Here is a 12,733-nt window from a genome sequence, read left to right as displayed (position 1 = left end):
TCAAGAAAGTAATGCTGTTATTAAGCTCAGAAAATTAATGGAAGATGTAAGTGAAAAAAGTCATAAAGACGACGATGAATGTATTTATATGCATTATTTTTTTGTATTCTAATAATTGTGGAGTATTTTCTTTTTCTTTTGTTAGGTAACTACATTAAAAACTGTACGAGACACTATTGAAAATGAATTTAAATTCGCTGCCAATGATATGAAAACGACATTTCTTTCGGCACTTGCTAAAGACGGCGCGATCGACGAACCAAATATATCCGTCGAAAGTTTGGGAAAGTGTTACGGGCCTTTGCAGAAGCAAGTACGAGAGAGTATAGCGCAGCAGGAAAAATTAGTTGCTGAAATTCAGGTATATCTGGCAATTTCGTGATGGACAATTGTTCAAGATTGAAGATGAGAAAAAAGGGGCATATATAACATTCTTACGATGGTTTTAGAACTGCCATGCAGAATTTACGAGCGAACAAGCCGGTAGCGGTAGTGCACGAGAAGCGATGCTCTGTAAACTAGCTTCCGCTTACGATGCGTTTAAAGAACTAAAAAATAATCTAGTAGAAGGAGCTAAATTTTACAACGATTTAACGCAGGTATCTATTATTATTATTATTATTATTATTATTATCATTATATAAGATCGTTCTAAGATATGAAAAAGCATCAAATTGCTAGTATTTAACTCGTGATATTACTGCGATAGAGTTTGCGTTTCAAGACCGAAAAATTATTTTGGCGTGCATTTTCAATACATGTGTAGTATATAAATTCACACAGAATTATACAACACTTAAGATCCAGTTAGACCGATTAATGCATTGATTTTTATAGATTGTATTTCTCTTCTATAGGACATACGGTCCTATAAGATTTAATTTTGATTATTATTATTGTTATTATCATTATTATTATAGTTTTCTATTTATTGTTGAATACTATATCATCTAATATATCTCCTCTCTTTCTCTCTCGATAGTTACTCGTGGTTTTCCAAAATAAAATATCCGACTTCTGTTTTGCTCGAAAAACCGAAAAAGAGGAACTTTTGAAAGATTTAACCACGAACTTAAGCCAGACCGGTCCCGTTGCTACACCGAGCATTCCATCTCATCACAGCAGTGGTACGGATCCGTTATTGTTAATTGATTTTATTAACGCGAGTAAATCTCATCTATTCTCTCCATCTATCTACAGGTCCTCCCGGCATAAACCCAACAGTGGAAGTCGCACCGTCGCCGCAGCTACCTTATCCGATCCAACATCAAGGAGGTATGCCTGTACCTTACGGTGCTACGCCAGCAACACCGTATCCTGCGTACGTTCCTCCACCGATGCCGACGGCGTACAATCCATATGCTACAATGCCATATCCTACGCAAGGTATTCTTGGGGACCTCAGTTCTATCATTTATAAATACATATATGATATATTGAAAAGCGAATGTGAAATTTGTCGATTTTTAGCTGGATATAATCCATACCAGAGTATGCCTCAAGCTTCATATGGAGGTTACGCTACGTTACCACGTTACCATGGTACTCAGCCACCACATGGACAAAACCCATGGTGAACTACATAGACAAGCAGTATTGGCATATACTGTATTTAAAGTATAATCGTATATAACGCATTTTTATATATAAATTCTAGAAAAATCTGCAATTAACATTGGATGATGATGTTACGTGTAATCCAAGGGAGTTTATGTTTACAATTGTTACACGTTTCAGCGAATCCTTTATTCAATACAGATTGATCGTTGAAATTTGTTAAGCGTTAAGCTTAAGCGCTTCATCAATTTTGTGTAGAGGGCTTATTATCAATTTATAAATATATTTTGTAAAATAAAGTGAACCTATAAAAATTATTTTCACCTCTAGATGACATAGAGAAAAGTTTCAATGCGTCGATTAGCAACGATACAACTTTAAGCATTACATACATACAAACAGGGATATATACATGCCTAGTAAAGATAAATTATACTATTAATATGATATGATAATTTACTAATACATGATATGTATCATATGATATATAGATGTGATACATATATACAGGGTGTTTCATTTTAAGTGATATGATCGATTATCTCGCGAATCGATGATTTTATTGAAAAATTTTTCGAACGAAAGTTGCATGGCTTGAAGGGGGACACATGATGGAAATGTGGACTTAACCTTGAGTGATCTCGTCAAAATCAAATCGAGGTCATTATTGTTTTTTTAAATGGAAACCCCTATTTTTTATTACATATTTTTGTAGCTTATCTCGAGAGCTTTCCAAAACACTATAATGTAACTCGACCTGATTTTGACAAGGTCATTCAAGTCCACATTTCCATCATGTGTCCCCCTTCAAGCCATGCAACTTTCATTCGAAAAATTTTTCAATAAAATCATCGATTCGCGAGATAATCGATCATATCACTTAAAATGAAACGCTGCATAATACTGCATATAATTGCATAAAATTATACTCAGACATAAGATGCAAATTGAAAAAATAGCATTGTTACATACATACTAAATAAAGCATCTATTTTTTTAAATTTCAATGAGCATTAATCAAAAAGACGTTACAAATTTATCTAAAATTTTAATATGGAGATGCTCTTTTGTAGCAATATCGCTAATATTTTTAAAACGATTATATTCAATAAATAATGTACAGTATATATTCGAAACAATATTAATTAGAACTATTTAAATTTACTGATATAGGAATAATGGATATTAAATCTATTAAAAAAATTCCTTTTTTATTATACGAGACTCGCGTATAATAAGTAATTTATTTATTACAAATTTACACATATGTATATAATGTGTATATATATATATATACACAAGGTGTACAAAAAGTCCCCTTAAATATCTTGAAAAATAAGCATTTTTGAGAAAAATGTTTCAGATAAAAGTTGTGGGGTTTAAAAAGGTCTATTCACTAATCACATCCGTTTGATTAAGGCTGCGGTCCACTTGACGCTACAAACGCTTCAAAGCGTTTGAGCGACCAATCAGAATAAAGAATTTTACGAATTGACTAATCAAAGAATGCTTCGAAGCGTTTGTAGCGTCAAGTGGACCGCAGCCTAAGTTTCGAAAGATCGCTCGGCTGGAGCGGACGTGCCTCGGTCCGAGTGTTGCATCATCTCAACATTTTTGGAAAGTGTGACCAATCTTAAACGAGCATTTAAACTCGCTTTTGTGCATTCTATTTTGAAACGCGATCTGGCCGTATTGACCTCTAAGGCTTGTTCCTAGAGGCAGGTGTCATTAATTAAAGTAAGAAGAAGACATCAGTTTGACTTTGGGTGGCGTCGCCAAGGTCAGATCAAGGTCAAATCAATTTTTTTTTAACGGTGACACCCTGTTTTTGATGCCAGAATCTAATAGCTGGTGTCAAGAGCTTTTCAAAACACAATAAAATTATTGTTCATTTTTCATTAAGTACTTTTCAAAGTCAAACGGATGTGGGAGTAATAAATAGATCTTTTTAAACCCTATGACTTTTTGTACACCCTGTTTTGTACATCCCTGTATATGTATATAAATGTATACATGCATTTTAACAGAACTATGTGAACTCTAAAAGGAATTGATATTGAAAAATCTTGAAGAGACTTCGTACAGAAATATTTTGAAAATATTTATCAATACAATATACATACAGGGTGTTCCATTTTAAATAATGCATTGAGATTTCTCGAAAACTATGATAGATACAGAAAAATGTTTCAAACAAAAGTTCTATGATTCGGAGGGGGACATAAGAAGGTTTGATTTGGGTGGCGTCGTTAAGATCAAGATCAAATTGATTTTTTTAATGGAATACCCTACTTTTGATGCCAGAATCTAATAGCTGATGTCAAGAGCTTTTCAAAACACTATAATAAAGTTATTGTTTATTAAATACTTTTCAAGTTATAAGGCTTGAAAGTTACAATACCGTCGGCATTAGTAATATGCAAGGTGTCTGATTGACGGCTAAAATCTCTTTAATGTTATTCAGGATCATGTCCTGGATAACATTTGTCAAGATCAAAGATCAAGTCATTGGAGGTTATATCTCTTATTTTTATTTTTACGTAAAAATGAATTCTTATTGTTAGTGCAAAAATGAAAATAGAGGAATAATCGTCGATCGAACACCTTGCGTAATGCTAATGCCGGCGGCATTGTAACTTTCAAGCCTTATAACTTGGAAAGTATTTAATGAAAAATAACTTTATTATAGTGTTTTGAAAAGCTCTTGACATCAGCTATCAAATTCTGGCATCAAAAGTAAGTTATTCCATTAAAAAAATCAATTTGATCTTGACCTTAACGACGCCACCCAAATCAATGTTATCTTCTTATGTCCCCCTCCGAATCATACAACTTTTGTTTGAAACATTTTTCCGTATCTATCATAGTTTTCGAGAAATCTTAATGCATTATTTAAAATGGGATACTCTGTATATATCTAACATAGAAAAGAAATAGAGATGCGAAAAATAGACATAAAAGTATGTAAATGTTGTAGATAAATCTTATTGTACATTTCAATGATAAAGCATGTGCATCAGTCACAAATATGTAATCGAAAGGAAAACGAGATATATTGCTCCAATATTATTGATATTATTGATTCGCATTTCGCAAATATGTTGGATGATTGTACACCGATAGTATTAGAATCTCAGTAGCATTGGCGAGATATCCCAAATTGATTATCTAAAAGACGTTTGTATGATTTTCAATATTTGGACGATTACATAATGCAGTATTGATTTTATGCTTTTTATCCAAATATAATTATAACAATTGTAATTATATTTAAAAATACATCCCCACAATTATAATATAAGCATATGAATAATGGAAAAAGTGCAGTTCTGCAGAAATACATGATAAAACTCGAGATTGGAATTTAATTAATCGGAAAAAAGAAAACCAATCTCAATCTCATAGAATTCAGCAGACTGCATTAGTGTGCACTGAGTGTGAACTTTTTCAACCACATATTTGGCTTATGCGCACTGTATCAGGGACCCTATTCTTGAACAAATACCACATACAAAAATAGCAATTCTGTGTACAATCACAATCAATCAATCAATCACAATCGAGAAACTGTCATTTTCGTATGTGCTCGGGTCTCAGAAAAATAGGGTCTCAGATTGTCGTATTTGGCAAATGAAAACCGACCCAGTATAGTATTGAATTTATATTCGAATCAACTGAATGAATGAACAGAGTTCAAGAAATGTTGTACTGACGTTTCTGACAGTGCAGAGTGGCATAGCACCAAAGTGGTTTTGTACTCGCATCATGTCAGGATACCAAAGCAGAGTCAGTGTGCCGAATTCATCATCATTCTCTAGTCTGATTACGACACACACACTTTATTAAATCTATTCTTTATATGAACTAGTGTCACTCATACTTAAAATAATTAACATATATTTGATGTTTGGTGAAAGAGAAAAAAAAAGTTTTAGTGCAGTTCACCAATGCGGCGATTAAAAAACAGGTCTATTGTGTGGACCGCAGAAATATATATTATTGTATATGCTTATTTATGAAATATCTGATAAAAAATACTGCATTATAAACTAATCGTACAAATATTTATTTTAAATAAGTCACAGATTTTACTTTAATAGTATTTCATTGGTGTCAATAAGCGAAAAAAAGGACGTGAAACGATGCGGATTAATCTTTGGAGTGCCGACTACTGGAGCTGTTTGACTGTGAACGGCGTTTAAATTTTGCCTGGTTCGTGTCTGATACATTATCGTTCCTTTTATACTTGTTCTTGTCATAACGGAAGTTTATATCATTGTCCTGATGGGAATTCAAATTATTCCGACGTCGATCATTGCGCTTATCATAGTGCCTATTATCTCTTCCGGGTCTGTTGATTCTGTAAGAATCTCGCCTTCGAGGAGAATAATTTCTCCGATTTCTTCTATCACGACTTGCTCTACGATCATAATCTCTCTCTCTGGATCTTCGACGATCTCTTGATCGAGAGCGTTCGCGTCTTCTGTTAGTATCCTTAGAATTACGCCGAGAGTTTCTATCATTGTAAGAACGGTTAGCATCACGTTTGAACTTCTCATATTTGCTATGCTTAATCTCCTCCTTGTTCTGCATAACGTCATTCCCCTCCGCGTTTCTCTTCACAGTATTATCCTGCGTCATTTTAGTCATAATTGCTGGTTCTGCTTGATCGTTCTCTTTATTCTCCATTAATTTCGTTGTGCATATATTGTTATCTAGATCTGGCAATTGATCATTTTCATTGGGATTCTCTACGAATCTTTTAATTCTGTCAATTTCACGTTGTTTGAACTCTTCTTCTTTCTTGAGACGCTCTTTTTCTATTTTCTGTAATATGAAACAACGCATAAAACAGTTATACATTTTTGACAAATCGCTCAATTATTACATAACTAAAAAATGATCCTTTTTTTTAGTTGCTTGCAGAAAAAGAGTAGAAATATAAAGAAAAAAGGGACATACTTTAAACAAGAAAATACAATTACTCCTCTACAATCAATTATTATACCAAAATTGCATTTCAAAATTAATATAAAATTTTAATGATTGAAAAAAATATTGATTGAGATTCGTTTTCTGGAAAACTTTTTTTTAAGCAAACTGTTGTTTTGTTGTAGGAATTGAGCAATATAGATACTAAAATATACCTGAAATTCGTGCAATTTGATAGTACGATTTTGAGCTTGCTTCCAATGAGGTGGTGTCATACTTTTGGAACGACTTCGAGAAGGAGTATGATATCGCTGGAAATTTATATAAATATGCATCCGTAATTATGTAAAGTTAGTAATAATGGACAAAATCAAAAGACAAATCAGTTGAATTAACCTGACGCCGTATCCTTATCTGTTTGTTGATTATATCGCAATTAACGAATTGGATAACCGTGATTTTTGAAGATTCCTGAGTAGTCAGTCACCAAATTGAATCGTGATGTCAGAAGCGAAAAATGACGCGTTAATTTTTATTCCGTGCCATTTGTAAATAAAGACAATTTGGATAAAATGAAATGATGAGATTCCTTTAAAACAATTGTAAAAATGGACAAAAACTATGCTTATCCTTCCTTGATAATCCATTTGTACGATAAATAATCATAAAAAGTGATCTCATCATTTTCTTTTATCCAAATTGTCTTTATTTAAATGGCACGCAACAAAAATTAACATGTCATTTCTTACTTCTGATGTCACGATTCAATATGGTGATACTACTCAGGAGCCTCAATAACATGACAATTTATATTAATCACTTACGAATATTCCTCTACCCTTGAAAATACGACCGGTCTTTCTATGAGATCGTACACGATCTCTTCCATAATGCTGTCTAAATTCCTTCTGATTTGCATTATTGGTGGACCCTGCTCTATATAAAAATTTATTTGCTGGTACTTCTGGAATTTCGTCGGGATCAATTTTGGTTACGGATACTAATGGATGAGGTTGCCCATCGTCTTCCTCAGAATCCCGAATCTCACCTTCTTCCGACTTTGCTCTTTTTTTACTGGAACAAGATAGTGTGTAACAAGATTATTGCAATATTGAATATCCGATCATACACTTTACATACCTTTTCTTGTTTTTCTTTTTCTTCTTCGACTTGTCGGCATAAGAGTCAGACTCTGAGTCCACCGAACTACTTTGCTTCGCTTCTCGTTTTTTCGCTGCAAACATATACATATTACGACATAGATATAATGTATTTGACTTTCTATATTTGAAAAATAGAAAACAATTATACCTTTACTTTTGATCTTCAAGACTAATTCGCCACAGTTTACAACCTTAGCATCTTGCAATGGACGTGACATTCGGTCTACTGGAAGGCCTTCAATATGCGTAATGATCTCTTGCCCAGACACTACTTCTCCAAAAACCACATGGACACTGAAAACAAAAAGACATTTTCATATAGACAAACAGGCTTTTAAACAAAGCAAGCTTGAATTATTTTTTAATGATCAGTTAAAACAGAATATCTCAGGATCAATATGTATTAATTTATACTCACTTGTCGAGGTGAGGCGCTGGTTGTGTTGTACTACAACAACAAAATATGATTAAGGGGATGAGAGATGAACAGAAAGAGCCAGAGCTTTCATTGGTCATTGTGTTGTAGTAGTGATGTGCAGACCCCCTCACGACTACGCAAAAATATCGCTAAGTTATTCATTCCTCCAGAATGATTCTTACTCCTGTGTTTTTTTCAACATTTGCCGTGAGTTCGCCGCATAAATATTATGGGAGTAATATTGTACATTCGTGTAAAATTAAAACTTGCTTTTATACCATGCAATTAAATATGTCGATCATGTTTGGAAAATATAATTGGAAATTAGCCTCATATTACTTGAATTTCCCACATTTATATGTATTCAAGTAGACAAATTTTTGGGAAACGTGAATAAATATGTATAAATGTCGTATTAACTTTATTTACCATGATTTATATAAAACGCCCAATTATTAATAGAGAGAAGATAAATTCAGAAAATTATTCTATAAAAAGAAATATATCTATATAAAGAAACCACATAATAACCGTGTTGTAATATCTTGCTTGCTAAAGATACCTGTAAGATTTTGCCGCATATATAAGTAACAACATAATGTGATAATATTTACCTTAGAGTTCCAATTTACCTTTGTAATATATCATTAAACTTACAGATTGTAAAATTTATACGTGCATGCACTTATCAATTCTATAGAGAATAGTAACTTTACATATTATCTTAATGTACTTACATGAAAAATTGTGAACCATTGGTATCTCTACCACGATTCGCCATTGACAACAAGAATGGCTTGTTATGTTTCATAATAAAGTTTTCATCTGTGAAAAGAATTGATGATTGTTAAGAAGGCAGATTTTTACAGTCATACTTTTTCTCTTTAAATTAATATACTGAATGAAGCTTCTGTAAAACTAGAATCTTATATATTTACCTGCAAATGTACCACCGTAAATCGACTCGCCACCTGTTCCATTGCCTATCGAGAAATCTCCTCCTTGAATCATAAAATCCTTTACGACCCGATGAAAAACGATGCCTTTATAATGCAACGATTTGTTTGTCGTTTTCCCAAGTCCTTTTTCTCCGGTACATAACGCACGAAAATTCTCACACGTTATGGGACAAGTGTCTGAAAATAGCTCAAAGACTACTCTGCCCATAGGCAGTCCACCGACCTCAACGTCAAAGAATACTCTTGTATTAACGTTAACCATGGTGTAAGAGTTTCTGAATTATCTGTAAGTATCAAGAAATGAACAATAAACATGGAATTACATTACAAAATTGTATAATATTAGAGATTATGGTTTTAAATGTATATGCATGTAATACATGTGTATGTGTGTATTTAGATTCATGTAAAAAAAGATCTTTAATAAATATGTATATAAGATGTAATAAATTATATAATACAAAATCCTGTGACAAGTCATGATTATATTTTGATGCATGAACTTTGCACTCTCAGACTCTCGCTCCTTTTTTATTGCACTTTCATTCCAAAGAAATATTAATGGCTACATTTACACTGGCTACGTTTACACTGTGCATTTAGGCCGCGGCCTATACAATAGATGCCTTTGTTTATCCTGTATATTAAACAAAGACACCTATCGTATAGGTCGCGGACTAAGCGCACGGTGTAAACGTAGCCACTGTGCATTTAGGCCGCAGGCTATACAATAGGTGTCCTTGTTTATCCTGTAAGTTAAACAAAAACACCTATCGTATAGGTTGTTAACTAAGTGCACGATGTAAACATAATCAGCTCGGAAATCGCAAAGCAATACAAATAAAAGTTTTTTCATACACGTAGCACAGCCTCTCATATCTTACTTTTCGCTGTAAATATCTTTTGCACTCATCTTTTTCGTTATTAACACTGACTGATTTTTTAGCATTGAGTTTAATAAATCTAGTGTACTATTTTATTACTTTATTGTTTTTCAAATATCTTAATATAATTTCTAATTCTTTTTTAATGGCTTAATTCTTATTCCACCAATGTAAGATTAACTTTAATCTCAGTTTAATTTACTGTATCTTTTTCAAATTCTTAGAATTAGAAGAAGGTAAAGAGTAAATTAAACCAAAATTAAAGTTGTCTTACATTAGTAGAACCATATCATTTTTTTAAAATACTTATTAAAACCAATCTGATGTTCATTTCTACCAATATAGATTAACTTTGATCTCGATTTAATTTGTTCGATTTAATTTGTTCGATTTAATCTTTCTGATTCTCAGAACTATAGAAAAAGGTAAAAAAATTTAATTAAATTGAGATTAAAGTTAATTTGCATTAATAGAAATAGTCATTAATCGGATAAATAAAAGTCATTCATAACTAAGTGGGATTCTTGTGAATTTTACATATATAACCCAAATATGTACATATAAATGATATGGTAGTCAAAGTGTTAAGCAAGAGTAGATAACATATGCATGTATTAAAAATAAATTTAGCATTATGTAATGGATCTCATGTACAATGTATCATATAGTGAATTTGATAACAAATTTGATTGGACGCACTCAGTGCATATTAAGACCATTATACACAAATTGGTGTAACAATGTGTATAATTTGATATATAATACATATAAAATCAAGTTAAATCATGAGATTCTTAATTTTATATTTTATTGTGCAGTTAAGTAAAATCTGTATAATTCAAAATATTTGCATTTTACTTTTATGTTTAGATTAAATCAATGTACAATAATGGCTTTAATATGCACTAGTGCACACTAGCGCATCCAACAGAATTCACACTATGATCGTATACTGGATTAGTATGCATTAAAAAGACTGCTTTATATAAACTATCTAAATGGCATAATATTCAACTGTGACAATGAAACAATAGATGTATGTTCTATTAAACAATATGACAATATCATTATTGATACTTAATCGAATACTTAATCAATACTTAATCGGATACTTAATCGAATAAATTATTTATGTTTTTACATTTAACTTTGCTAATTTCACACAGACAAAAAAAAGACTATTCTTAAATTAGTCATAGTACGCTTATATGTAAGCAAAAATATTATAATTTGATTTCAAAAATATTTGTCTTGATTGAACTTGTATTCATATATAATTTTTAATTGAGCAAGTCCTGAATTGAATACAAAGTAATACTTACATCAACACAAATTCAATTAAATCAAGATTAAAATATTTGAAGAGTAAGATTATAATAGATCTGTTCTTTTTAACTGAACTTCTTGCACAGTTCATCTTTTTCCTTTTTTTTCATCATGGAAAGAAAAGAAGATTAACTGAGCAAAAAGTTTAGCTAAAAAGAACAAGCTTAATATTTCTGCTTATATATGAGTACATTAAGGCCGGAATCAAACTAAGCATATTGAGATTGAAGATTGAAAGATTGGAATTTGACCGATCAAAACAATAGGAGCTAAAATTTCTTTGTCCTCACTGGTCAAATTTTAATCTTCAATCTTCAATCTCAATCTTCAATGCGTAGTCTGATTCCGGCCTAAGATTGATTTTTAAGAATAGTTTTTTTTAAGAATAGTCTTTTATTCTGTGCACATGTAGTCGTTTTTAGTATGTACTAATCCAATATAATACAAATTATATTAGCGAATTTGACTTATATTCTAATATAATATAAATTATTAATTTATATTATATCAGATAATAATTAATCATAATTAATTCACGGATGAGCCAATCTGGAATGACTCCGCGATTTCATTTCATACATTAAGAATGGCGTGTCGCTCTCCTTCGTACGAGTCGTTTCAAGTAAAAACGTGACGAGGAAGCAAGAGACGATAATAACTATCGATTATACGCGCACATCCATGGAAATGTTGAAAAAGTTGGATAGAAAGGTTAAAGGCTAGTAAGAATCGCATGGTGAGCTTACCTCCAGAATACTTAAGATTGATTAAACCGCCCTCGACGCACGATTCAATCAAATCTGTGGAATGTACTCGGCGTCATCAATTATCTCGACGTGTGCGTTCAATCACGTTCAATTTTCTGGGAGTGTCCGGGAGAAAGTCCGGTCTGGACTCCCAGGTCCGAGCTATTCCGGAATCGTCGCTCAAAGAGATCCGTTGAGAAGTTCGATCAAAAAATGGCTAATGTATTAACTATTTAACTGTTAACAGATTAAAGGTACATTTTTAAACGTTCTTGGATCTCTCCAGTGATACCAACACACACACACCGATAGAGCAAGGGCACGGTGTAATGCTGGATTCACACTGCATCCGATTTTCGTCGTACGACGCTCCGCATTGGCTGCGTTCAGCAGAACGTTCGTTTTGCAACTGTTGGAAGTTTCCTTCGCGCTAATTGGATCATACTTTTAGATCTAGAAGAATGGTCCTATCTCAGCAGACAATCATAAAACGGTTGCAAAACTGTTGAGTCTGCTGAACGCAGCCATTCAATCAGAAAATAGGATTCCGATATTACGAAGCAAAATTCATTGGAATCCTGTTTTCTGATTGGGTGCATTTAGTACTATAACCGCTCACTGAGCGCTCAATGAGTGCTTGCATCTTATTAGTATATTCCGTTAGAACTAAAAATATAGACCAAACAGATACAAGAGCTCACTAAGCGCTCAGTGAGCGGTCGTGGTACTGAATGCACCCATTGGTTGC

The 12,733-nt window shown here is 32.6% G+C and overlaps 2 protein-coding genes across 4 annotated transcripts in view; one reads left to right on the top strand and one right to left on the bottom strand.

The window, feature by feature from the left end:
- The window catches only part of ALiX (programmed cell death 6-interacting protein-like protein AliX), a 6,488-nt gene extending 4,648 nt beyond the window's left edge, over positions 1-1,840 (top strand). Inside the window, 6 exon segments of the mRNA XM_018458879.1 lie at positions 1-46; positions 146-361; positions 450-599; positions 983-1,127; positions 1,201-1,386; positions 1,471-1,840. The exon segment at positions 1-46 is cut by the window's left edge and continues 8 nt beyond it. Coding sequence (XP_018314381.1) covers positions 1-46; positions 146-361; positions 450-599; positions 983-1,127; positions 1,201-1,386; positions 1,471-1,577 — 850 coding nt within the window. The 3' untranslated portion in view covers positions 1,578-1,840.
- A 3,756-nt stretch (positions 1,841-5,596) lies between these two features.
- Positions 5,597-12,265, bottom strand: Moca-cyp (nuclear cyclophilin protein Moca-cyp). Of its 3 annotated transcripts, XM_018459124.1 has the most exons (9): positions 11,986-12,265; positions 9,009-9,313; positions 8,808-8,895; positions 8,071-8,100; positions 7,801-7,946; positions 7,630-7,723; positions 7,314-7,563; positions 6,705-6,800; positions 5,597-6,384 (listed from the first exon to the last, which is right to left on the bottom strand). In XM_018459124.1, exons 2-9 carry the CDS (start codon positions 9,289-9,291, stop codon positions 5,707-5,709), a joined length of 1,665 nt encoding a protein of 554 aa, XP_018314626.1. In that variant the 5' UTR covers positions 9,292-9,313; positions 11,986-12,265; the 3' UTR covers positions 5,597-5,706. The 3 variants fall into 3 exon arrangements, with proteins under 3 accessions (XP_018314626.1, XP_018314627.1, XP_018314628.1); XM_018459125.1 differs by lacking the exon at positions 11,986-12,265 and having other exon boundaries at positions 8,071-8,203; positions 9,009-9,089; XM_018459126.1 differs by lacking the exons at positions 8,808-8,895; positions 9,009-9,313; positions 11,986-12,265 and adding an exon at positions 8,500-8,548 and having other exon boundaries at positions 8,071-8,203.
- Positions 12,266-12,733: the final 468 nt, after the last annotated feature.

This window comes from Mycetomoellerius zeteki, unplaced genomic scaffold (genome assembly GCF_001594055.1).
Source record: "Mycetomoellerius zeteki isolate Tzet28-1 unplaced genomic scaffold, Tzet1.0 scaffold79, whole genome shotgun sequence".
Taxonomy (NCBI): domain Eukaryota; kingdom Metazoa; phylum Arthropoda; class Insecta; order Hymenoptera; family Formicidae; genus Mycetomoellerius; species Mycetomoellerius zeteki.
Note: the sequence above shows the minus strand (reverse complement) of the source record. Positions and strands in the feature narration are given on the sequence as shown.

Coding starts and splice junctions, on each gene's coding strand:
- Moca-cyp (XM_018459124.1), bottom strand. CDS start 9,291: ATGGTTAACGTTAATACAAGAGTATTCTTTGACGTTGAGGTCGGTGGA. Junction 8,896..9,008: donor TTACGGTGGTACATTTGCAG/GTAAATATATAA, acceptor TTCTTTTCACAG/ATGAAAACTTTATTATGAAA. Junction 7,947..8,070: donor CCAGCGCCTCACCTCGACAA/GTGAGTATAAAT, acceptor TTTTGTTTTCAG/TGTCCATGTGGTTTTTGGAG.